The sequence below is a fragment of the Xiphophorus hellerii genome, chromosome 1 (genome assembly GCF_003331165.1).
Source record: "Xiphophorus hellerii strain 12219 chromosome 1, Xiphophorus_hellerii-4.1, whole genome shotgun sequence".
Lineage (NCBI taxonomy): Eukaryota > Metazoa > Chordata > Actinopteri > Cyprinodontiformes > Poeciliidae > Xiphophorus > Xiphophorus hellerii.
In genome coordinates this window covers 10,745,018-10,771,112 of record NC_045672.1, presented here as the reverse complement: position 1 = coordinate 10,771,112, position 26,095 = coordinate 10,745,018, and the positions used below count along the sequence as shown (strand labels likewise).

The 26,095-nt window shown below is 37.3% G+C and overlaps 1 protein-coding gene across 1 annotated transcript in view; it reads left to right on the top strand.

Annotated features, from left to right (window-relative positions):
- The first annotated feature begins 1,098 nt into the window (after positions 1-1,098).
- Positions 1,099-26,095, top strand: part of ubr4 (ubiquitin protein ligase E3 component n-recognin 4) — a 51,355-nt gene continuing 26,358 nt past the window's right edge. The window contains 39 exon segments of the mRNA XM_032571265.1: positions 1,099-1,238; positions 4,011-4,108; positions 4,232-4,335; positions 4,527-4,656; positions 4,794-4,939; positions 5,101-5,200; positions 5,295-5,436; positions 5,565-5,689; positions 6,150-6,274; positions 7,210-7,269; positions 7,410-7,600; positions 8,139-8,238; positions 9,458-9,595; positions 9,828-9,945; positions 13,339-13,526; positions 13,647-13,803; positions 13,882-13,967; positions 14,084-14,253; positions 15,344-15,623; positions 16,196-16,319; positions 16,454-16,533; positions 16,646-16,774; positions 16,930-17,112; positions 18,706-18,828; positions 18,914-19,143; positions 19,250-19,368; positions 19,471-19,568; positions 20,130-20,287; positions 20,402-20,608; positions 20,716-20,817; positions 20,892-20,992; positions 21,236-21,623; positions 21,761-21,824; positions 21,994-22,185; positions 22,451-22,521; positions 24,000-24,147; positions 24,937-25,170; positions 25,305-25,475; positions 25,588-25,770. Coding sequence (XP_032427156.1) covers positions 1,114-1,238; positions 4,011-4,108; positions 4,232-4,335; positions 4,527-4,656; positions 4,794-4,939; positions 5,101-5,200; positions 5,295-5,436; positions 5,565-5,689; positions 6,150-6,274; positions 7,210-7,269; positions 7,410-7,600; positions 8,139-8,238; positions 9,458-9,595; positions 9,828-9,945; positions 13,339-13,526; positions 13,647-13,803; positions 13,882-13,967; positions 14,084-14,253; positions 15,344-15,623; positions 16,196-16,319; positions 16,454-16,533; positions 16,646-16,774; positions 16,930-17,112; positions 18,706-18,828; positions 18,914-19,143; positions 19,250-19,368; positions 19,471-19,568; positions 20,130-20,287; positions 20,402-20,608; positions 20,716-20,817; positions 20,892-20,992; positions 21,236-21,623; positions 21,761-21,824; positions 21,994-22,185; positions 22,451-22,521; positions 24,000-24,147; positions 24,937-25,170; positions 25,305-25,475; positions 25,588-25,770 — 5,688 coding nt within the window. The 5' untranslated portion in view covers positions 1,099-1,113.

Sequence of the window (26,095 nt, the reverse complement as noted above, 5' to 3'; positions counted from 1 at the left end):
AAGCATAACCGCTTTGCCTGATTCATGGACATGACAACTTGAGGTTCAAACTTAAACTGTATTGAAAGCCAAAAGTCCAACACTGAAATAAATAAAGAACTTGTAAAATAAATAAATAAGCATGGCTGGCCACATCACCAGTCAATCACAGACGGGTCCTTGCAAATACCACATGCATTTGGATAAACAACAACCAATCACAACCAGCAAATCAAAATATGAAGTGGCAAACATTACTGAACAAAGAAAACTTAATATAAGAATAATCTGAATTTTGTACCCTAAGAATATTTAGTTAAGCATACAAATATTTATCATTCTGCATTGTATGTGATATTTCTTTCCAATAATCAAAAAGGGGAAAAGTCACATTCATTCATACAATAGTACATTTAGGATTATTTGGAAACATAAGCAAAACATGCATTGTTGATTTGATGGAAACAAAAATGAGAAAGCATTTCAGAAAGTATACAACAATCCAAACAAAAACTGGTCTTAAGGTTTGCAAACAGATGAGTGTATTCTTACAGCTGAAAAATGTGTTTTTTGCAATAAGGATAAAAAATATGCAATGCTGTGCCACTAGTACAATAAATAAATAATTTGCTACAGAAAAAAAATCTAAGTGTCTCGTCAGAACTATGAGATAATTAAATACAATAAATGCTCAAACAATTTATAAACTTTTTCATCTTTTTCATATAATAAATTATTGAATCATTCCTAGAACAATTGGATAAATTGTTTATTTTATTTTTCATTTTATAAAGGAGCTTCAAATCTTATTTATATGATCGCAAGCATACAAATGTATTTAACTACTTATGGATGTAGTGTGTGCCATTTTTAAATGCATACAGGCACTACGAAGACATAAATCAAGCCAGATCAAATTACAACACAAAACCAGCAAAGATAACTGTATCATTATATAGATAAAAGTTATATGCATTCATTTTTGTACAAGACACAAAGTTGAACCGAAAAGAAATATAATATAAACACATCAAATAACGCATATTTGAGGTAATTTTGAGCGACGGTGCGCCCCCTGTGATTTACCTTCACAGCCTCTTCCTCAGCAGTTAGTTTTTTCTATGGGATTTCAAGATGGCGTCTAGCGGAGGAGAGGGGGAGCACGAATGGACAGCGGCAGTGCGACCGCTTTTATCAGCTTCATACACCGCTTTTGAAACAAAGGAGCTACCTCAGCTAATTGGCTCTATAATTAACAGGTAACCGGTTACATGTCAGCGTGTTACTTGTCTCTGTTGTCACCAAACCGCCCGTGTTCATCCCGGACATAGCCTCAGCTTAACTTGCACTGGTATCGAGTTGGTCTCCAACTGAAGCCAACATGCTAGCGTTTTCTAACTTGTTTAAAATGGCTTTAGCTTGTACCGACATACACGTTGCTGGCAAATTGAGACGCTTGCCTTTCAAAGGTGTATACGTTCTTTTGAATATACCACTGTTGTTCAGTAAACGCTCAAGAGTGCCGCAGTGTAGCGTTTTTAAAATATGCTTCATCATTAGCTAGCTAACCGTGGGCCTTCAACTCTGCACTCTAACGTAACGTAGAAACGCTGCTGTCAGAGTAACATTGGACCCTGTCAGCTGAAGTAACCAAGTTGAACCAGACTGGGGTTTGAAGCCGAACTTGTATGGTACGGTCAAGCGCAGATATGGCAACTATTAGCTAAACTGTTAAAGGTTGAGAATTTGGTCTGCTGAGTGGTTCTGTTTTGACTAAAAGTAGGCGGGGACAGCTTTTCTCGGCTAGTTTTGCTCCTTCAGCTGACTTGCTTTAAGCATATTGTTTTGTGAAAGCATTAGCTTGACTATTAAACGTCAGCGGGATCACCGCTGAGTGAGTGTCAAGTCAGTACAGCTGTAGCCAGGCTGTCACCTGAAACCCCGAGAGAGTTTCAACCTGCAGCGATGCACCCCGGGACTTTGGAGTGAAGAGTTTCATTTTCCTCAGAAACAAATCGTCAATACGTGCCGTGACTTCTGCAGCGTGGACTGAAAGTTTCTTATCGAAGCTCTTCATTATCACTTTTCTGTAGTTGGTGTATTCTGCTCTTTGAGTCTGTTTGTTTTTCAAGGCCCCAAGCAGGCAAAAAAAAGTACTAAAAATCCAAGTTATGAGAGTATTGATGTAAAAGGAAACAATCGTTGTTTAATCCGCTGCCTCCTTTAATGATTCACATGACAGCTTTTTGGGACTGAATGTAACATATCCTCAAAGAATATTCTTGTATTATGTTTCTGCAGTATTTGTGTAAAGATTTCATTTGACTGAATACTTTTGCTGCTGATGCTGTTCTTGTATCAGAAGTTAATGTTTGAAGGAGACGGCTGTTTATGTTTGATAGGAATTGACCAAAACTGTGAAGGTAACAAGATGGCAAAGTGACAAAATGACCAGCAGTCAGAAACACTTTCATGTATAGGAATGTGATTTCCTTTTGTTGACACTTAAGTAATTTGTCTAAGCGTGATTTTCTTGCAGCCATAGATTTCACTCGGTTGTCTCGTGTAAAATACCTGAACTGTTACAATTTTCGGAGTTAAAATCAACCCACTTCCACTGCACTTGAATGGCACGTTCTCATTATTTTCCCATTACGAAGAAGGCCTACATGAACAGTCATATTTGTAGATAGTCAGGGTTTACCAATTTAAAGTTCCTCAAGCTCATAAAAAGGAATGTTGTACTTAAGCAATATTCCAGGGGCTTTTATTTATTTATTTTTTTAGAAATTGAGAGAGGTGGCACTAATGACTAACTGTTACTTAATAGTCAAAGTAATTAAAGATTACTTTTTTTTTTTTTGCATTTTACCACAAAGTTATATCAAAATAATAATAAAAAATTGTAGCCCAGAAGCTTATAAAACTTTAATGTTGCTCAGGTCAAAGAGCTACAAGCAACATGGTTTTGGCTAAATCTAGTCCTCCGCACACAGAATTGTTTTTTGACACAATAAAGAATCACAAGCAACAACCAATTTAATACAACATAACAGTTAAAGTAGGTGTTTAATCATTTTGTCTAGTAAAGGCTGTGTGGGTTGAAGAGGACTGCCTAACTACAAACACTATAATATTTGGACTGAGTTTTACATCTCAGTAATATATGTAATATGACAACATGTGACTACATTCAGCCTACAAAATCATTGGAAATATTGCAGTATTGCTGTACACAATATACATACTGCAAAGAACTTCATGGACTGTAAAAAGTGTTAATCAAGTAACAAGCATTTATGGTGCCTATGCATTTTGTGACATTTGTTGTTTAAAGCAGTTTAGTTTTAAAAGGTCATTAAGAAACTAACGCTGAGTTGCTTCAATGCCAAAACAGGAAATGTCGGAATAAAGCAACTTTTCCTGTAAAATCTTGATTGGATGAAAATATTTAACTTTAATTCTTTTTCCAGTAGCTGGATAAACTACTAATTATCTGGGGTCTGCTTGAGCTCAAAACAGAAATACACTTTTTAATTAAATGTTGTATTATATAATTATTGCAATATTGATCAAAATTATTGCATATCTTCCTAACATTGTGCAGCTCTGGCCTTCGTGATCCATTTGTTAACTGTTTATATATTTGTTCAAATATGAAGGACGAAGTGGATAATCAGTTTTCTAGCAGTAGCATTATATTCTCCACTTTATGGAGTAACCAACTTAAAACTATAAAGTTTATGAAAAATTATTCCTCAACCTGAGCTGCTGAAACCATCGAGGAGGTTTCTGCATCCTTAGTGTAACTTTGTAATTCAGAATTTTGTTTGGAATGGATATTGTTTTGTTTGTTTTTTTGCTGTATCACATCTCATGAAAACATCAAAACAAAGACAGTATTTATTTTTTTTTTTACAGTTTTTTGAGGGAGGTACATTCATGACTGCAAATTAGGGAAGATGCTGTAAATTTCCAAACAAATTCCCGTCTTGTGGTTTGTTACATGCTGTTCCACCTTTTATTTGCAGTGAATCGGACATTCTTCACCACGACAAACAATATGAGCCTTTCTACTCCTCATTTGTGGCTCTTTCTGCACATTACATCACCACAGTTTGTGGTCAAAGTATGTATACGTAATGTTCTATTTTGTGTTAGGGATAAGGCACCGTCATTCTAAATAAATAAATTGAACGAATTTGACTGCGTTTCTGCCATCTTGACTAATTATTTTGTTTTTATTTTCTAGTACCAAGAAACCAGCTGTTGTCGGTGGCTGCAGCATGCAAAGTACTGATTGAATTTTCATTGCTGCGATTGGAGAATCCAGATGAAGCATGTGCTGTATCACAGGTCAGATTTTGAAAAAGTGCAGGAAGAAAATTGTACATTTTCAGACTTCATTCAGTGGTTTATGTTGTTCTAAAGAGACAGACTGCTTCTATCTGCCACTTTAATTCTGTATAAATTAACGCTAACATTTAAGTTCATTTATCCAATTTTTGTTAGCATATTGCACTTACATTGTATTATTTCTTCTACAGAAACACCTGATTCTTCTAATAAAAGGACTTTGCACTGGCTGCAGCAGGCTGGATCGCACAGAGATCATTACATTTACTGCTATGATGAAGTCTGCCAAGTTGCCTCAAACTATCAAGACCCTCTCGGACGGTGAGTATCCCAAAGCAAACAAAAGTCATCAAAAAACATAAATTTCTTTGGAAGAAAAGAAGCAAAATCCCATTAGAGAAAGAATGTCTAAATTATTTGTGACTCATATAAAAGTGTGTCGTCTTTTATTTCTCTAGTGGAAGATCAGAAGGAGTTACCTAGTGTTGTGAGTCCTGAACTTCGACAAAAAGAAGTGCAAATGAACTTCTTTAATCAGTTGACTTCGGTTTTTAACCCGGATCTTAGCACCATCTTGGCTTCACCATCAGCAGCGCACATGCAGGTCAGCACGATCAATTGATAATGGTTAAAATGAACCAAATTGATATTTAATGAACGCATATTAAACTTGTTCTATGTAGGGAATTTCCTGGTTTAAACCTATTTGCTTTGTCACTGTTTTGTTTGAAACATACTTATTTCTCGAATCCCCAAACTTAACAGGCTGAGAGTGACTCAGACGACCAAACCACAGATCAAGCTGTTCAGGCCAAAATGAAGAATGCGTTTGTCTCTCAGAATGTGTCGAGCTTACAGGAACTTGGTCAGTAGTTCCCCATCAGATGCAGTGCAGTAACTTAGGGTTTTGACTAATTGGCTGTAACAGTGTGTTTGGACCCTGTGTTTGTGTCTCCCAGGTGGGTCTGAAAAGTTACTACGGGTGTGTTTAAACCTGCCGTACTTTCTACGTTACATCAACCGATTCCAAGACGCTGTTTCAGCCAACTCTTTCTTCATCATGCCGGCTACAGTGGCCGATGCCACTGCTGTCCGCAATGGGTACGTACTTGTTCGTTAAATCTAGTCTATTATCTAGTTTGGAATTATAGAAATGTCTTTATGTATGCTTTGAACTCTCTACATTATTTTTTTTTTGCCTTATAAAATATGTTGAAATTTCTGTCTAGATTTCACTCGCTGGTGATTGATGTCACCATGGCTCTGGACACACTGTCCCTTCCTGTACTGGAACCTCTGACCCCAGGAAGACTACTGGATATGACTGTGTTGGCCCTTAGCTGTCTTTACGCTGGTAGGGTGTGAAATGTATTTGGTAAAAATAAAGCGAAACGTCTCCTAGTTCAATCTTTTATAAATTTGATCAACTAAATAAAGATTGACCTGAGAGCCAAGTTTTGTATGAACTTCAGCAGACAAATGTTTTAAGGCAATAGACCCAACATGCTAAATATTGTGCTGACGTTTCTTTGCCACAATCATCAACTGACTACAGCCAGGCTTTTTGCAAAGACATGACAGAAAGGACACAGAAATGTCTTCTGATTTCAGTGTCTATTTTGGTCTGCATAAATGTAGAAAAATAAAAGTGTGAAGAATTATTTACATTTCCAGACTTTATTGATGTCTTCTTCCTTCTTCCCTCCCACCCACCTTCCTTCTATCCTCACAACCTTCCTTTGTTATGAACATCTGTCTGTATGTTTGTTTTTTATTGAATTGCTGAATCTAAAAGTACTTTGTGGTTTTTGTAGGTGTGAGTGTGGCCACTTGCATGGCAATACTTCAGGTGGGCAGCGGATTGCAGCTTCGCTCTGCCTCTACTGGAACCAAAGAAGAGGACTATGAAAATGACGCTGCCACAATTGTTCAGAAATGTGTAAGTGCCAGAAATACAAAATTATTGCTGCTCATAATGGTTTTGCCAATGTTTAGGTATAAAAACTAAAAACACACACTGAATGGATCAGTGTGTGTGTTTTTTAACACAAAAAGTCTAGTTTGTCTTCACTTTGCACATCTCAGTTTAAGCATGTATCCAGATTTTTCACATTTTGTTGTATTTTATGGTTGAACAATATTTAAGTTGGCTGCCACAATGTTTTTTTCAATCTATCAAATAATGTTTTGATCATTTTTATTTTTCTAAATTTAGAAACATTTTATGTGTATTTGTTTTTACTAAAAATATTGGCCTTTTTGTGTCCAACATTTTGAAATATAAATAAGGCCTTTCACTTTAAAATCTGTATTATACAGTATGAAATGTCACCTCCAGCATGACAAAAAGAAATAAAAGTAAGGCCTTATTACTTATCATGGAAAAAACTGGTGTATGTGGATGTCGTGTGTTGATATAAGTGGAAGTTAAGAAAAATGAGCTTTGGCTCAATCAGAGTGTAACTAAAGAACAAAGAAACAATGTCCGTTTCATCTTTTACTCAGAATCAATTTTATTTATGTATTTATTGATCCATTTATTTATGCTTTGTGTTGTAATTCACTTGAATAAATACTGAAAAGTGATAAACTTGTATGGCAGAGTTCAAAAACACCAATCTAAATGGAAAAAATGTGTTATTTATTGCAAATCATGTATATTTTTAATTTAAATAATGGTTTTTAAAAAGGCTTTTAATTTAGGTTACACTATTTTATAGCTAAACATTATATTTAGTTGGGCCAAACATTACATGTAAAGAAATGGCAGAGATTTTAATAAATTTTTTTGTATTCTATTACTGATGCTCTTGCTCTCTTTTCCCTTTGAAACATATTTAAAAAATTACAAACACAAAATCTGTGTTCTAACAGTTGGAGATCTATGAAATGATTGGGCAAGCGATCAGCAACTCCCGCCGAGCTGGAGGAGAGGTGAGGACCAGGTTTGATTAGAAAACTAGAACAGCCTGAAGAAAAATGTGCCCTGCACTTTCTGTCCTTTACATAATAAATGCCTTTTTTATGTTCAATTTAAGAAAAGATGAAAAATTTTGTGACTCTCTGTACTTCAGCATTATCAGAACTTCCAGCTGCTTGGAGCCTGGTGCCTCTTAAACAGCCTGTACCTGATTCTGAACCTGAGCCCGACCGCCCTGGCAGACAAAGGCAAAGAGAAGGATCCCCTGGCTGCTCTGCGTGTCCGGGATATTGCTGCTCGCACCAAGGATGGCGCAGGATCGCCAAAACTTGGCCCTGGCAAAGGGTGATTCTAAATGATTAAATACAATAAATACATAAGTGTACAGTTAAGACCAGCATGACTTAATATCCCATGTTCAGTTATCTTTTAACTTTACAAGCATGTTTCTGCTGACTGAAAATGTTAAATGTTTTGGAGTGATTTAACCAGTGTCCCTATTGAGGCTGACAGAAAATCTGTGGAGGGAATTAAATATTAAGTTGGTGGAGAGGAATCCCTCAGGTCTCAAAGATTTAGAGCTCATCCCGCAAAATAACAGTGGAAACGTGCAAAAATCTGGTCAGCAATTATTAAAAGAGCTTGATTGCTGAAATATCTAATAAGTGCTGGAATTTATTAAATATTTTATATTTGTTTAGTTCTTACTGTTGATTCTGGCCAATTTCTATATATTCTTAAAATAATTCTGGTAAATAGGTCTCATAAGAAATTAATTCTGTAAAAAGCAATTACTAAGCAACTACTTAAAGATTTTATAAACAGTTTGGGTGTGCAAATTAATTTTTGCTTCTTTTTTTGTGCTTGTTTTTTTTTTCTCAAGACACCAAGGATTTGGAATATTGTCTGTGATACTGGCCAATCACGCCATCAAACTTTTGACCTCGCTCTTCCAGGATTTGCAAGTGGAGGCTCTGCACCGGGTGAGTAATGTTCTCAACGGTCAGGGTTGTTTCCTATTGTATTGTTAGAAGGAGTTCATCTCTCATTAAATAATTGTATTGCTATTTTGTTATCACACATTTATGATGCCGTGACTGTTATCAGCAGTAGCATTCATGAATAATCAAATTTTGTTAATTTTAAGAATCCATTACCTCCAGAACGCGACATTTTACACCTGATTAATTGAGCTAAAGAAACAGCTCTACGTTCTGTACGGGGGCAAAACTATTTTAATTTGAAGTGAATTTTCCTAAAAGAAAGTTTCAGTTACTAATAAATGACATTTAACTGTTGCAAAGTGATTAGGAGCCTGATAGTCTTATTGTGTACAGCAAAATTGAAAGCAGTAATTGCTCTGAAAAGGTGTCATTTAATTCTTTTGGACTTGTTCAGTTTTGGTCATTTTTAGATAAAGTTAGGAGCAACCTAATATCCTACATAACCTAACATAACAGGGTCCAAACATCCTGGGGATGTTTTGATGTGTTACTAGGGGATTGCTTCGTACTTGATTTAACCACCAATGACTGAAAATAATTTTCAACTGTCTATTTATATTCTACTGTAACGAGACGCGGTACAAGAGATCACTCACCACTATTTTTGGCTTAATCAGGGATTATGTTAGCTCATGTTTTGTTAGAATAAACTGACCCAAATGGGGATCAGAATCACAAATGATAGAGACTATGTAAAGCGTACAGAAAATACACATTTAATTTATACCAGATATTTTATTATTTATCTTGATAATTTCCTAAAACATCCAAATACATAGACAAACAGAAACCCAATATCCTGAGTACAAGTGGCAACATGGGAGTGAGAAATGGGGATGCCAGGTGGGAAGAGGTCAATTGACCCAGCATCTTCTGAAAACATTTTAGCCATTAACACTTGGTTGTCAGTGTTAATGGCTAAAATGTTTTACACAAGTCTTTAATGCTCTTGGTTTGTGAATGTTCTGTAATTCTTGCCAAGTCACATACCATCTTTAACAGCCAACATAATGAAGATGTGCAGGTTTGCAAACCAGTCAAGCTAGGTTTCACAGACTCCTAGTAGGATTTATCAAGTTTCAGTGGTAGAACATTTTGTCACACTACTTAGAAACATATGTCATATGCAGAATTTAATATACAACTAAACACTGTGAATAATGTTTCTTCTTTATAAACACCTTCCCCCTTTCTGCAGGGGTGGGCAAGTGATGGACCACCAGCCGAGCTCAGCATCATGGCACAAAGCACTTCAATCCAGAGGGTCCAAAGGCTCATCGACTCCGTTCCTCTGACAAATCTTCTCTTCACCCTCCTCTCCACCTCTTACAAAAAGGTGCAGATTATAATGTAGTTTGAAAGTACTTGGGGAATAAATTTGATGGTTTTCATAATGTAGCTAAAAGGATTCATTGTAATCAGAGAAGTATATTGGCATTTAAAACAATGGCATAAAACATTTTTCTTTTTTGTGTTTTTGTTGGGAATTTGTTTCAAAACACAGGAATAAAGCACACACACTATTTAGATGTTATAGTTAAGGCCCTGATGTGTTTGCTTTTTTCCAGGCTTGTGTTCTGCAGCGCCAAAGAAAGGGCTCAGTTAGCAGTGATGCCAGTGCTTCGACAGATTCAAACACCTACTATGAAGACGATTTCAGCAGCACGGAGGAGGACAGCAGCCAAGGTACTTTATTTTTCTGGATTCAGGAAAAGCATCAACACTTCAGGTGGCCTAACAAATGCTAGAAGATAATATTCCAATAAAGCAATTTAAATTTGCAAAAACACCGAGGGAATTTTAATTCATAGGGTAGCAGCAGAGTATTTGCATGCATAGTAGGAAAAATAAGTACTATGGGAGACTTTTGAGATGAAGGGAAATGTTTTGCTGTTTAAAATAGGGGGCTTTTGTTTATAAATTCTGGTGGGTAACTGCATTATTTTACTATCTGAAAATACAGAAAAAAATTTCTACAGCAAGTACATTTTTGAGATTAAAAATGGTCAAATGAGCGTGGATATTGTAGAAATAAAAAAGGTGTTTTTTGTAGCTAAATGTCAGTCAGGAAATGGCAGCAGTGAAAGATAAATGCATATATGCACACAGTGATGTTCATTTTTCTTCCCTTCCTTAAACAATGCCAGTTTAGTTGACAGTGTTTACTATTTCAGCAGAGAGAAGAGAGGAGAAGACAAGTGCAGCTTGTGTCTCAGGTCAGCAGTTTTCTGTCCTCAGGTCAAAGACTTGGTGTCCACATCGCTGTCTTAGATTCATTTTCTTTTTTTGTTCTGTTACACAAATTAAACTCTTGAGTTATAAACCTAATCCTCTAAAATGATTAAGCCAGAGATGAACAGCCATGTAAAAGTAAAAAAAATAAAAAATACTATAAAAATAGTATTTTCTTGTGATTCTTATCAGCTATTTCACATTGTTTCTGTTCTGAGGTTCATCTGTGGCTCTCTGTCTTTCTAAGGATAATACCAATGCTCCTAAATGTGGGTGCTTGTTAAATTTAGTACTAAAACAATCATTAGAGCTCACTGATAAACTGAAAGTAAATGGTATTGTAATCTACAGTGAAAGAGTGAAGCTTCTTGTATGCTTGGAATCTTTTTCTTTTGCTATCTATATTTAGAGCACTTATCTCTTCCAATCTGCGGCTATGATTACCTCCCTGTTGTTTTTCCCCAACAGCATGTGACAGAAGAACAGCTTGTTTATTATCAGAGCATAAAACATAACCTGGATTTTTACTGGGAAAATTGCATAATGCTGTTCAAATTGCATGGTCTGTTGATATTTAACAACACATGTTTTCTAAAAACTAATCAAAGCCTCTGGTTTGAAACTTGCATTATTATTGTTTATATTTATTGGTAATAATGAGCAAAGACTAACCTAGTTGCCTAATGCAGCCCTGAACTGTATTTGATCATTTTTTTGTCACATTTCAAGATAAAAAAAAAAATTAGCAGTTAAGTCACCAAAGCCAATGTGACTTTACAAGTCCTTTAACGCAGACTTGTCATTAGTTTAGTTTTCAAATTTTAACCTTTTGTTGTTATTGAGGTAGATCTAGACTCTTGAATAAAACAGAACCCACATCAAAATATTGGTATCATTCTTGAATACAGTCACTTTAAGTTGTACGTGAAGGTCTGAAACACAAAATGCTTCATCTTGCTGTCACCTAAAGTTTTGATTTATGTGTTTTGCATGCAGATGTGAAGAACAGCTTGATGTGATGTTCTTTTAAAAACATAAAAGCTGTCTCTCTTTTTTTTCTGTCTTGAAATGACTTCACTGTTGTTGGGTAGCATCACTGACAGGCTTGAATGTTTTGTGTGTTGTGGGTCAGAGGACAGACGAGAGGTTTGGCATGATGGAGTAAATTGAGGCTTAAATTGTCAAATATGAAGGGTTTGTGTTGGTGGTGAAATTATTTGTATGTTAATTGACGTATTTTTATGTGGATAGGATTTACCAGGTTGTTTGTTGTTAAAAATGTGAGGGGCAAAGATTTGTGGCCAGTTTTCAATCATTTCATTTTTTTAAAGCTCTGACCTGCTGAAACCATCTTTGTCTGATTCTAATTATGTCTCCAAAGGAACTCTAATAGTAACTCGCCTTATGTATGTTAACAACTATTGAATGCTTACATTAGGGACAGAGGCAACCAGGCTTAACTCTTTTTGAAATGCAGTTTAATTTTAGATATCTTTTTGTGCCTTTTTTATGTTTCAGCAACTGTTTCATACTAAAGATTGCTAACTTGGTGTTCTTTCCTTAGCAAGAATATCAAAGCCAACGAATGTTATTTTCTTGACTCAATTCTTGGAAGGTTCTTTGTCACAGCTCATCTTCTTAAAACATAATGCTCTATGAAAAGGACTATAATGAACTTATAGATTTCAAAACAGACATTTCCATACACTTAAGAAAAGGGGGAGAAAAGAACAAAACCCTTTTTCCTGAAATGAAATCAGACAAAAATGTCCTGTTTATCTAATTTAAAAATACTAAAGAAAATGGATGTAACTGGGTTAAATAAACATTTAGTCTGATTTAGAAAGGGAACAATTATGTTTTCATACAGCATATGTAAACTTTCAGCTGTGTGACAGCCTCACTGTTCTGAACTTTGACGTTAAAGTCATTAAAAGAACTTGTTTGCCTGAGCAGCTTAGGCATCCTTTTGCACAGATGGAAAAATGTTTGATTAGATACAATGCCCTGCCTGATAAGTAACCTAAAATAACATTTAAGAAGTTGACCACCAACTTAAAGCATAGTTTTTGTTCATAAAGTGAAATTAGCACCAATCTATCACACTTGATGGATATTTTTTATGTCATTATGTCAGATCTAAACTGCTGACACATTTTTGTCTAATAAATTATGCCCCCATTTAATAATACGACACTGAGATGTTTTCATTTTTGTGAGCTAGAGGTCGCCTTGTAGAGTAACAAGATATGTATTCTGCATAAAGTGTTGGAATGTGACCCTAGTATCATTTGTCTGAATGTTGCCTGTGTCACAAATGCATGAATAAGAATGTGCTCAATCAGAAGCTGCTATTTAACAAATTTTAGAACAGAACATTACATGAACCTGAGAGTGAAAAAAATATTTTAAAGAAAGAAAACTAAGAATTTACTCTATGGAACTGGTTGTTCACACATTTAAGGTCAAGAAATATAGATTTAATTTCAATATTTTGCTTTTGCTTTAATATGCAACATATGCAAACCAATACAGTTGTATTTATCATTAGCTTAGCAAAAAAGAATAATTCATTCTTGCAATCTGATGCAGTTCTATTCAATTATAAATTCCTCCTTATTAGTTCTGTGGTTACTTATGAGGGTTAGTACATGAAAAAAAAAGTATTTACTTTGATCCTTGGCTGTTGTCCACTGCTTGTGCTGCTAAAGATGTCATGAACCAATGTGAAGCTTTTTATGTTTTCTATTGTACCCTCACAAATGGCTTGTTGTTGATGTGGAACATCTTTTCTTTTTCAGTTTCACTTGAAGCAATGTGGTTAAATTACCTGAATTTCTTTGGCAGATGACGACAGTGAACCTATCCTGGGACTGTGGTTTGAAGAGGCCATTTCACCAACCAAAGACAAAGTGGCTCCTCCACCCCCTCCTCCTCCCCCTCCCCTGGAGACCTCACCCAGACTCAAGAGCCCCAGCAAGCAGAATCCAAGCGAGAACGGCAACATTTTAGCAGGTCGGAAAGATCCTGAAATGGTAAATCACGTCTATTTTCATAAACTTTCATAAAATTGGTCTATTTCCTAAGAGCTTATAGTTGTTTTAGTTTTTAACGATATCCTGTGGCGCTGCTCTGAGTCATAACCGTTCTTGTAGTTCCTCAGTTTGGCCTCCAGCATTCTGAACTTCATCACCACCTCAATGCTGAAGTCCAGGAACAACTTCATTCGCAACTACGTCAGCGTCTCTCTTACAGAGCAGCACATGGCGACGCTTGCCAGCATCATCAAAGACGTGGATAAAGATGTCAAAGGTATGTTTTGCCAAAAATACACGTTTTTGTTCATAGCTTTCAAAATATGAAAAAGAGTGTCATGTTTTTGTTTCTTAGGTTCTTCAGATGAAGTGTTTGCTTTAGCTCTGTACCACTTCAACCACACCCTAGTCACCTCAGATCTTCCATCTCCGGTTTTGCAGGCAAGACATTTTTTTTATGCTCTACCATTTCCTAAAGATTATGGGACATTTGTACCTTATAAGTAAAAAGTAATGGCTGGTGAGAATAATTTCTTTTTGCATCTTGTCATTCACAGAACACCCTCCTGCAACAATTGGGTATTGCTCCCTTCTCAGAAGGGCCCTGGCCTCTGTACATTCACCCTCAGTCGTTGTCCGTCCTCTCCAGACTTCTCCTCATCTGGCAACACAAAGCCAGCGTGCAGGGAGAACCAGATGTGCCGGAGTGCATGAAAGTTTGGGAAAGGTTGGATCATAGAAGTATTCATCTGTCCATATTAGGGCTGTTGTAAACAAATATTTACAAGGCTGCCATACTCCAGGCATCGCACCAGTCATTTTAAGGATGTTTATTGGTCCCCCAAAAATGATGAAAACCCAGGCATTATCATAAATCAATAAAATCCCCATGGGCCGAACTTGAAAATTGGACATTATTCCGCTAACACTTAGCTTTCGTCAACAACTCAGAGGCGGAAGTGAGAGCTCTGCACATGCAAATAATGTTCCAGCTGAAACACGGTACGCTAAATTATAAAATATAAATTAACAAAACTTCGAGGCAGGTAAATTTTCCTTGAGGAACTTTAATAATCGAGGTACTCGAATCATTTTAGCAAGGAATGATAAGAATTTGTAATTTTGTCCTGCACCTTATTCGTTTTGTTTTCTCCTTTTTTTTTTTTACATTGCATAATAAAATGTAAATTGGGCTGTACAGTGGCGCAGTTGGTAGAGCTGTTGCCTTGCAGCAAGAAGGTCCTGGGTTTGATTCCCGGCCCGGGGTCTTTCTGCATGGAGTTTGCATGTTCTCCCTGCGCATGCGTGGGTTCTCTCCGGGTACTCCGGCTTCCTCCCACAGTCCAAAACCACGACTGTCAGGTTAATCGGTCTCTCTAAATTCTTCAGAAATTCTGAAATAAATTTAGATTCTTCTAAATTATCATCACAACTAAAAGATTTTTAAAGCAATTTTGTTGCTTTGTGACCTTTCTGATCGACTCATTGGTTTTATTTACTCTTTAAAGTAAGAACAAAATAAATGGCTGATTTTGTCCATAATTGCGTTCAGGTGGAGTTCATCTGTGTCATTACCACACTTAGCTATACTATGTTAGAATGCATAATCAAAAAAACATAAATAGGGGCAGTTTTTAAATTTTTATTTTTATTTTTGGCAATAATGTTTATAAAAGGGTTTAAATGTTTAATAAATAAAGACATAACTCAGTGGTGTATTATTTCTGTAATCACGCATCACAATATTCCAGTTTACTCATGCTTATTTCCCTCTTTTTTTTTTTTCTTCTCCTGTTTTTTACTTGTCATTACTCCAGATTTCTAGGAACCCTGAAACAGCACACCATCCAGGGCTCTGTCCAGTCAGAGGACGACCTTAATGTGGAACACCTCCAGTTGCTCCTGCTCCTTTTCCACAATCTGTCTGAGCGCGGTCGACGGTCGGTCCTCGCCATGCTCACCCAGGCCATTATTGAAGTGGCACAGAGCAGGGACTCCCAGCTGAAGGCGGTACCCCTCAACCTGGCCCGGTTGCTACTGGTTTTTGATTACCTGATGCGTCACTACTCCAAAGCTCCCTTGTACCTTTTTGAGCAGGTTAATACTTTATTTAACTAATTGTTTTTTAATTGAAAGTGCAGATTTTACAAATATTAGGGATCAATGTATGTCTTAGACTGGAGTATCCAAAGTTTTTTTCCTCAGGACATTTTCATAATTTTGTAGTTTAAGATGGTGGGACAAATTTGTCCAACCAGTACATTGCAGATAGATTCTTATTTAATATTTTTTGGTGCAAGTGTTTCACCAACAAATTGAATCTCCTTAATAGAGAAAATTTTATTTAGAATACAAAGTGGTTTTTTTGTTTTGTTTTAATTTAATTTCATAGTAAATGCAACTAGAAATAAAGTATAGAGAAAGAGTGACTAATGTACTGTTTTTGTTCCTGGGAATAAACAAAAGTTATTTCTAGATTTAAAAATGCAATCAGTTCATACAGTTTTGGGGGATAGATTCTGTTTTTTTCCATTTTAGGTGAAAATAAGACATTTAGGATCTATGGTTTTACACGTCTCTTTTCTACAAAAATTATCCTACCTTGTTCTTTTCAATAAAATATTTTACTTAGTTTAAAAATAAAACGTTTTGATGAACTTTCATTGCAGGTGCAGTACAACCTCCTCACCCCGCCATCTGGTTCTATTCAGGAAGGTGGAAAACGTAGTAGTCTCCCACTTTACTATGGATTCAAAGAGGTGGAGGAGAATTGGGCCAAACACTGTTCAGCAGGTAAATCCTAAAAATCACTTAATTTTCTTCCAGCCCTTTTTTTTATTAAGCTACTCTACCTTTTGATTTATTATACTGCTATTACATTAGTAAATCTTTTAAACTCCAAATTCATTTTCAATACTTTTTTTAAGATTCAAATGTTCAGCCCAAGTTCTACTGTGTGCTGTCGCCTGAGGCATCTGAAGATGACATCAGCAGGTTGGATAGTAAGGTACAGTTAACTTTAGTAAGGTTTCTGAGTCCTTTCAAATCTACACAGTTATTAATAATACAGTTTACTGTAAATACCAGTTAATGAAGCCTCTTACTATTTATCTTGTCAGGTATTTCCAAAGCTGGTCAGTGGAGCAGTTAAATATGATGAGCTGTATGTGTGGCTGGTCTCACTCCTGGAAGCAGGCTCTCAGTTTGATACAGCCAGAAGACAGGAGAGCAAACCAATCACTCCTGTGGTGAGTTCACCATGTCCAAGCTGAGCAAACAAGCTTCGGGTGATATTTTATTGAAGTTTTATGATAATATTTGAGATACCATTAAGAAATATGTCATATTGATGACTTTGTAAGCTCATTACATCGTCACCTAATGCTGTTTGAACTCGACACAGGAGGCCTGCTCCCTTCAGTACTACTTCCTGGTACTCTGGAGAATCTTGGGAGTGTTACCACCCTCCAAAGCTTTCATGGAGCAGCTGAAGACCGGCTGCAGCGACCCCAGTGAAAGTGACATCTTGCATACGCTGCGGTGGTCCTCACGTCTGCGGGTATCTACGTACGTTCACTGGATCAAGGTTCGTTTCAGCTTGAAAGTACTACTGCTTGTTTTAAAAGCAGAAGAGTCACTGTGGAAAAGTATGTCATTTGACGTTAGCTAATAATCACTTTTATGTTTTTTCCACTTTAAATTAGTCATTAAAACTGAAAATGTAATTTTGTTTTCCAAAATGATGATTATTCAGAGACATTTTATTTGTGTAGGCCTGTCACGATAGCAAATTTTGCTGAACGATTAATTGTCTCAAAAATTATTGCGATAAACAATAATATTGTTTGAAGACCTTTTTACACTGATTTAATGGAAATGACGTAATAATGCATGCGATTTCTTGCCAAAGATAGATGCACTTTATTTTCAAAAGAACACTAAACACTGGAACTGATAAACAAAATAAACAAAACAACCAAAAACAAAAATAAAATGGATTCTCAGTCTCCATTAACAAAAAATGTACTGGCAAAAAAACTAAACAACATAAAGCCAAAGTGGAAATAAATACTGCATTCAACCAAAAGAGTGCAGATTATGAAGTCTGTATATTATGTTGCCCTTCAGTAATAATTAGATTTAAATAGAGAAGATGGGCACATCGACTACCTGATGCAATAATTCACACTACACGATTTTTTGCTCCTATTTTTCCCCTTACAACAATCTTAAAACGTTGATCTTTCTAAGATTGTGTGGTGTGTTACAGTAGATCGTGGTGGCAGCTCCGATCCAAATCAGGGGTTTTCCCCGACTGGGATCTTAATGCAGCCTGTTGAATGTGACAGGTAGCCAATCAGAAAGCGCAGATTCTCCTCTGTGTTTTCTGAGGGGAAATTACGTCGGGGAATCCCAAACGGCTGACACGATGCAAACCGAAGTCCAGCGGACATTGGAGATGATATGTGGAAACAACATTAATGTTTATTCAACATGCAAAGAATATAGAAATGACAAGGGGAGGAGTTGGAACGAAATTGCTACCGCAGTTGATAAACCCGGTAACTTTTCAGCTGTTCTTCGTTAACGTGAGGTAAATAGGTTATAATGATTTTCATTCAGTCAGGACTTTACGCTGACACTAGCCACCTGCATCGCAGGTAGATTGTAGTAAAGCATTGATTAATGCCCGGTTTTAAAATTAGTTAACTGGACTTGTAGCCATTATTTTGTGCCCATTGTTGGACACCACACAGCAGGAACGAACCCGATCGAACCGTTATACCTAGGATTTCTGTCGACTAATGTGTGGTCTGTCAGGTTTTGAAAATGGGCCGACAATCGGCCGACAGCTCTAAGATCGTGCAGGATAAGATAGTGTGCGCTGGGCATTACACTAAGGAATTGAGGAAGGGAGGAGTCAGTGGAGAGCACCGGAGTTGAGCCTTTTTTCATTCAGTGTCATTAACTGAAAGAGAAAAAGGCCGGAAGAGACGATAATGCCGATAATTAAAATGACGTCTATCGTTTTAATTTATCGTATGATTAATTGATTTATCGTTTATCGCGACAGGCCTATATTTGTGGATTAAAAAATGTATTGCACCACACTAAAGTTGTGCTTATTTATCTTTATTAACTTGTGGTTTTTGTGGCATTGTTCTGCCTGCATCATCAGGAGCACTTGGTAAAGCAGGGAATGAAAGCAGACCAAGCAGCATCTCTTGTTGAGACGACGGTATCAAAGTGCAGCACTGTGAAATATGATGTGGAGCTTGCAGAGGAGTACATTGCCAGACAGGTATTGACTACTACCGTCTCTCTTTGTTCCTTAAACAATATTCTATACCAACTAGTCTCCCTTTGACAAAAATATTCTGTTTCAGATTTCCACCTTTTCAAGTGTTGATCCGAACGTCGTCCTTCCACTTCATCAGCTGCCCTCCTTGCAAGCTATTTATACTCTGGATGCAGTCATCTCTAAAGTCCAGGTTTCATTAGACGAGCATTTGTCCAAGGTTGCAATCGAGGCCGACGCCCACAAGTCCTCCGATGTCACAAAAAACTTGCTGCCTGCTACGCTGCAGCTCACAGACATTTATACTGCCTTCACAAGGTAAGAATCAACCACTTGTGGAAGCCATTCTTTGCTCAAGTTTGCTCTTGAATCATATTTTCTTAAATATTAAAGAATATAAGAAGTCTGATTTAACTTTTATTAGATCCTACCTCCTGCTAAACATCCCAGAGGAAGGTGAAAACAAGCTGACCGATGCAAAGCTCCAAGGTTACGCTGCAGTTCTGTCCATTGGCTCCACGCGCTGCAAGGCCAACCTGCTGGGTATGTTTTTAATTTTTTGGAACTCCAGGCAAATAACACAATTGCTTTGACAACTCTGTGTAATATATTACTTTTAACCTAATCTTAAATTAAACTTTACAGGTCATAACTTGATGCAGAACTTGCCATCAGCTGTACAAACGGTATGTGAGACTTGGAACAGCGTCCACACTAATGAGTTCCCCAACATTGGCTCATGGGTAAGTGAAGAAACTTCTTGTTTTTTTATATAGTTCAATTTTGGCCAGAGCTTTTTAATTAAGTTGATCTTTATGCTGCATCTGGTCACATTATATAAATGTTAGCTTCACCTTTTATTAGCTTTGTCAAACAGTTGTCTCTTATGCTCGTAGAAAGGCAGGAATTAAAAATGTATTTTCATACACACACTCTCCATCCAATCATAAAAAGTCCCAGAGGTGCATAATATATGTGTGTCCACCGCACCTTTCAGATTTTTAGTTGTCAAAAGATTTACTAACCATCAATGTAAGATATGGACGATAAAATATCTTTGTTGCGAACAGTTAATATTGTAATTCAGATGATGCAATAGTTTGCCCACTATACTGATGACTATTAATAATTTTGTTGAGCACTAAAAAGCTGTCATTAGGGAAGGTAGAGTACAGGATTGACTTAAAACTTACTGCATTTATATACAGTGCATTTGCATGTATCTATAAATGAGGAAATTAAATAAAAATTGTATCAAATATTTCTATTGCTGAAATGTTATCTTTTTTTTTTTTTTTTCTCAGCGAAATGCGTTTGCTAATGATACCATCCCATCCGAGAGCTACATCAGTGCCATCCAAGCAGCTCATCTGGGGACTCTGAGTTGTCAGTCCTTGCCTTTGGCCTCTTCTCTAAAACACATCCTTCTCTCATTGGTTCGCCTCACTGGTGACCTCATCGTGTAAGTTGCAGTTTCTTTATGTTTTAAAATTAAAAAAAACCTTTAGTATCTTAATGGGACTTGATTTCTGTTAGCTGTCTCCTTTTAATACTGTTGGTCGTTCGTCCCTTTTAGTACAGAAGAGCTGAATCCCACTCAGGTTGTGAGCACGCTGCTGCCCCTGTTGCTGGAGAGCAGCACAGAGTGCGTAGCAGAAATCAGCAGCACCTCGCTGGAGCGCATTCTTGGCCCGGCAGAGTCTGACGCCTTCTTAGCCCGCATCTATGAGCGTCTGGTCACAGGATGCTACAATATCATTGCAAATCACTCAGACCCTCACAGGTATGCAACAGGAGATAGGATTCATTCATTTCGCTTTTAATATCACGAAAATATTTTGTTGTGTTGTTGATGAATACAAACAGAAATGGTATTTGATGTATTTTCAGTGGCCTGGATGAGTCGGTTCTTGAGGAATGCCTGCAGTATCTGGAGAAGCAGCTTGAGAGCAGCCAGGTTCGAAAAGCGATGGAGGAATTCTTTTCATTCAGGTATCGGTTTTGCTGACGCCGTAGGTAGCTTTATGTAGCATCTTCTTCTGTAACATGATGTGTTTCTTTTTCAGTGGTGAGCTTGTCCAGATTATGATGGCCACAGCCAATGAAAACCTGTCTGCAAAGTTCTGTAACAGAGTGTTGAAATTCTTCACCAAGCTCTTCCAGCTCAGTAAGTTTACTGTCAGAATTTATTTAAAATTTAAAACAACCAGGTACCTTGACGCTCAGTTTTGATCAATTAGAAATTGAAATGAGTCTTAATATCTATATGGAAAGCAAGAACTTACAATATATAATAATTTTTTAGGCCTAAATGAAACAAATGGAGGAAAAAATGGAAAATCTTAAGTCATAAGCCAAATAACAAGAAAATAATTTAATTGTAATGTAATTAATATTTTATTCTCTGTAGCTGAGAAGAGTCCAAACCCAAGCCTGCTGTGTTTGTGTGGTTCTCTGGCCCAGCTGGCCTGTGTGGAACCGTCTCGCCTGCAGTCCTGGCTGACCCGCATGACGGCGACGCCGCCCAAGGACACGGAGCAGCTGGAAGTGGTGCAGGAAAACCGACAGCTGCTGCAGCTGCTCACCACTCACATTGTGCGTGACAACAGTCAGGTTGGCGAAGGAGTCTGCACCGTCCTCCTCAGCACACTTATTCCCATGGCAACAGACATGTTGACCAATGGGGATGGAACGGGTTTCCCTGAGCTCATGGCCATCATGGCAACTCTGGCCAGTGCAGGGCAGGGGGCTGGTCACCTGCAGCTTCACCGGGCGGCGATCGATTGGCTGACAAGGTGGTAAGGAGCCACTTTTATTCACTGAAGGGCCCTTCCAAATTTTTCAGGAAATGTATTTGTTTGGTGACTGCATATACCTGAAATGTTTCAATGTACAAGTATTTGTACATTAATATAAAATGTATATTTTTTTACAGCAAAAAGTATTTGACACAAAAGAATGTGGTGGAGAAAGTTAGCACCAACTTATCTCATGGAAAGGTAATTCATTTTTATTTTATTTTTTTAACTTTTTTTCTTTGAATCATCCAAATGTCTGACATATTGCTCTAATTTATTATATTTATTTCATTTGTTTATAAATAATTGTATTTATGCTCTCAAGCATGTGCTAGCTTTAATTGATATTGTGCTTATCTCCCATTCTCAGCATGCCGTAATGCTAGAATGCTCGTGCCACATAATCTCCTATTTGGCTGATGTGATGAACGCCCTGCGACAAAGCAGCGGTCAGGGCACCTCGGCTCTGCTTGTGGAGGGAGAAGAGAAAGCAATGGAAGTGGACTCGGACTGGGTGGAGGAGCTGGCAGTGGAGGAGGACGATTCCCAGGCAGAAGACTCTGTAAGATGTCATGCTTCAGCTCCGGTTTTATTAAATAATAATAGTAGCGTAACTTTTGTATCTGAATGGTTTATTTTTATCTTTTAAAAAATCATCTTTGAGTGCACAGTATTCTTTAAAAAAAAGTCATTAATTTCTAAAAACATTTCAACATTTTTCGTCACTTATTTCATTCTGCAGCACGTTATTGCTGAGCAAGATTAATTATTTATTTGTACAGTATACAACAAAACATAGAAATAAACATGTTGTTGTTGCTTGACAGGATGAAGACTCACTTTGCAACAAACTCTGCACCTTCACCATAACTCAGAAGGAGTTCATGAACCAGCACTGGTAAAGACAAATTTGTATCCAGTAGTTTGCTCTTAACTTTGAATCAAAACAACTTGAAATTGTAATCCATATATTTTACATTTCCTAAACAATTGCCAAGCCTTTTCTCACACTTCAAACTTTTTGTTTATCAAGATAATGCAAGCTATCAATCTATCACTCACCAGGCCTTTATCTTTGTTAGAATATGGCTGACATATTAATGTGACTAGACACTGGCTGGTAAGAGAGTCTCGTGGTAGGATAACCTTGAGTGAAAATACCTTGATGCATAATGTAGCATTAATCATAGCATTTATTATGAAATAGCTAAGATTTTTTATTTTGATTATTTTCAAACTAAAGCATAAATGTAGACTAAAGGTCATTAAATACAATAAGAGTTTTCAAAAGGTTTCTGCAAAAATGTTATATCATTCTTTGGTATTCTGGTCTTTAAATACAACAAAGTGATACTATTTAATGTTGGTCTGTTTGGGTCAGCTGCTTGATGGGCATGCAGGTTGAATGGTTGCAGCTTTGCCAGCTGTAGTTTTACCACTGTTCTGCTTTATCCTCTGCTCAGACCAGCACTTTCACATAGAAAATAGGTTTAGTATTTAACCAGGACTGGTGCTAAAGCCAGTTCACCACTGAGAGTCATGCGAGGGAAATGTCTTTACATCATAGTAAATGACCTCCCTTCCTGCGTTTTTTTGTGTGTGTGTGAAATAAATGAAACTACAGAGACAGTCCAAAAACACAAATTAAACTAATTATCCCCACATTTCTTCAAACACATACCCACATGTCACAGCTGTGAAATATTAACTGTGTTTTTATCAAGAGAAATGCTTCAGTCTTACTTAGCTAATATCTCATCTGCACAACGAGCGCTGGAAAATTTTAAAATTTTTATTTTTTTAAAGCAAGTTTTGTTTTCACAACCTGGCAGTATTTAAAGACAGACAAAGTCTGAAGTAATATTTATGGACTCAGTAGAAATAATCAGCTGTTACGACAGCTTATGCATCCATCTAGTTATTTTCAGAGACAAGAGATTACAAAATTATGTGGTGGAAGACAATAAACAGTTTATTATTCTCATGCTAATATGACATTTTATGATTGTGTTGTTTACAGGGTTTTTATTGAAGAATTAGACCAAAACAAAAGACGGGCTTTTAACATGCAGCTCACAAAGTTTAGATGACCACCAGCATCAGTTTGGAGCTGGACCAGAGCCAGAGTTTGGCCTGGTGGAAACAAGAACTAGCACTAGAGTCAAGCACAAGCACTGGAACCAGTTTAATGGAAACACTTCCTCTGTCATCTCCTTATCAGGACAGTAGTGACCCTGTGACAGAACATTTTAATGTGTTTCAAATCGCAACTTGTTCAAACCTCAGAACATGTCAATACCGTTAACCGGCCCATGCCTAGTTGCTGCGCTAATGTACCAGACATTTGACGTTCATTTGTTGTTTTTCCTATTGTAGGTACCACTGTCATACCTGTAAGATGGTAGATGGGGTAGGTGTGTGCACAGTGTGCGCCAAGGTCTGTCACAAAGACCATGAGATCTCCTATGCCAAATATGGCTCTTTCTTCTGTGACTGCGGTGCCAAAGAGGATGGCAGCTGCCAGGTGAGACCGAATACCTCAGGTCATCATGGGAAGAGAACAACAGCGGTAACTTTGGTTTGCAAGTCATTCCCCCATTGACTTCCATCCAGTCATTTCATTTGATCAGGATTATAGCTAGTCCACACCCGTGGTCAGAACTAAAATTCTACAATTGCCTGACCTTATGTTTTAGCGTGTAGCAAAAAGCCCAGCTTTCCTAGTTAACCTCTAATGTTGGTTTTGTAAATGTGCATGCGAAGAGAAAGCCATCCACTACATGTTTCTGTGTTTATTGTTTATTGTGGAGTAGCAAAGACCTGCAGTGTTGTTTGTGGATTGTGTTGTCTGCTTCAATGTCTGTTACAGTTGTCAATAAGAGCTTGGTGGAGTTTCATGTATATGATTATTATTTTACTTTTGTGGTTGTTTGCACACAGTTTTCTTATGTTTTAGAAAGGTAACAGTACATGCTATTAGCATACCTAGAGTTAATTTAGGTTATTAATCTGAGAAAATTATTAACAGCCTAGTTTTACTGAGCTTTTTAATGCATTTTGGACTAAATTTGTGTCCATCTATCACCATTTCTCCAATGATTGTTTACTGAATGCTTAAAAAGTTAAGGGAGCTACTGACATGAACACACTTAAATTAACCTAACTGTCAAGCTCTTAAAGTTGAAATAGCTGTGTATGATGTAATACCACAGTGTGCATTCATTAAAACTAAGCATTCTGCTGATTATAGCTTTTTTTTTTAAAAAATCTCAACCTTATAAGGAGTTTTCACTGGTTTTACTTTTACGCACAGGCTTTGGTGAAGCGCAGCCCCAGCAGTGGCATTAGCTCAACTCTGAAAGAATCATCAGCTTTCCAGAGTGAGATGCGGATGCCTGAGAGCGCCATCAGACACCAGAACGCCTCTCCATCCGAAAAGGGCAAGGTCACAATCTGTGATGGCAAATCCAGTGATGAAGAAAGACCAAAGAAAAACAGTGTCTGCAAGAGCATCGAGGGCTGCCAGGAAGAGTTGCTAGCACAAGTGGTTAGAGAAATCTCTTCATTTGTTTCACTCCATATGATACCCAAGTGTGGTGCCCCTATATTTTCTCTAGATTTATTTGTGCATTCAATGTGCATTATAACACCTGTGGTTTTGGCCCATTTTTTTTGCGACAGATGGGATCATCCACTGCTGCCGTCATACTTGAAATGCTCATGTTTCTGATGGAAGCCATCCAGACTAACTTCCAGCAAGCCTCCGCTGTAGGAAGCAGCAGCCGGGCCCAGAAAGCCCTGAATGAACTGCACACTCAGGATAAAAATGTTGAGATGACGGACCAGTTAATGGTACGATAACTAAAGGGCTTAAGGTGTTTATGAAAACACTTCAATGTCCTGATAGTTGAAATTTATGTAGATACACATAAGGTCGAAAATTTCTTTCTTTTTTTTTTCTCAGGTGCCCACACTTGGTTCTCAGGAAGGAGCTTTTGAAAATGTGAGGATGAATTACAGCGGCGATCAAGGCCAAACAATACGTCAGCTCATCAGTGCGCATGTCCTACGTCGGGTCGCCATGTGCGTCCTCTCCTCACCCCATGGCCGCCGACAGCATCTTGCAGTTAGCCACGAAAAGGGGAAGGTAAGTGGAGCAGTCGTAACCTGGAAACAGGCGTCATGCCCAAACAGGTGACCAAATTTTAAAAATAGATTTTCATTGTGTTAAAATAAAAATGAAAATCTTATCGGGCTTTCTTGGTTGAAAGTCAGCTGCAATCAGTTCTACCAGATGGAAACTACAGCTTGGATCAACACTAAATGTTAAAGAAGACTGTTGCCATCAGATTAGCTGGTGCAGTTCATTATGGGGCATTAAATACACAAAAGTCTAATAAGAACAATCAATCTGTATTAAAGCTAATACGTACTTTTACATATTTATAAGAATGTATTTCTTAGCTGTGTTT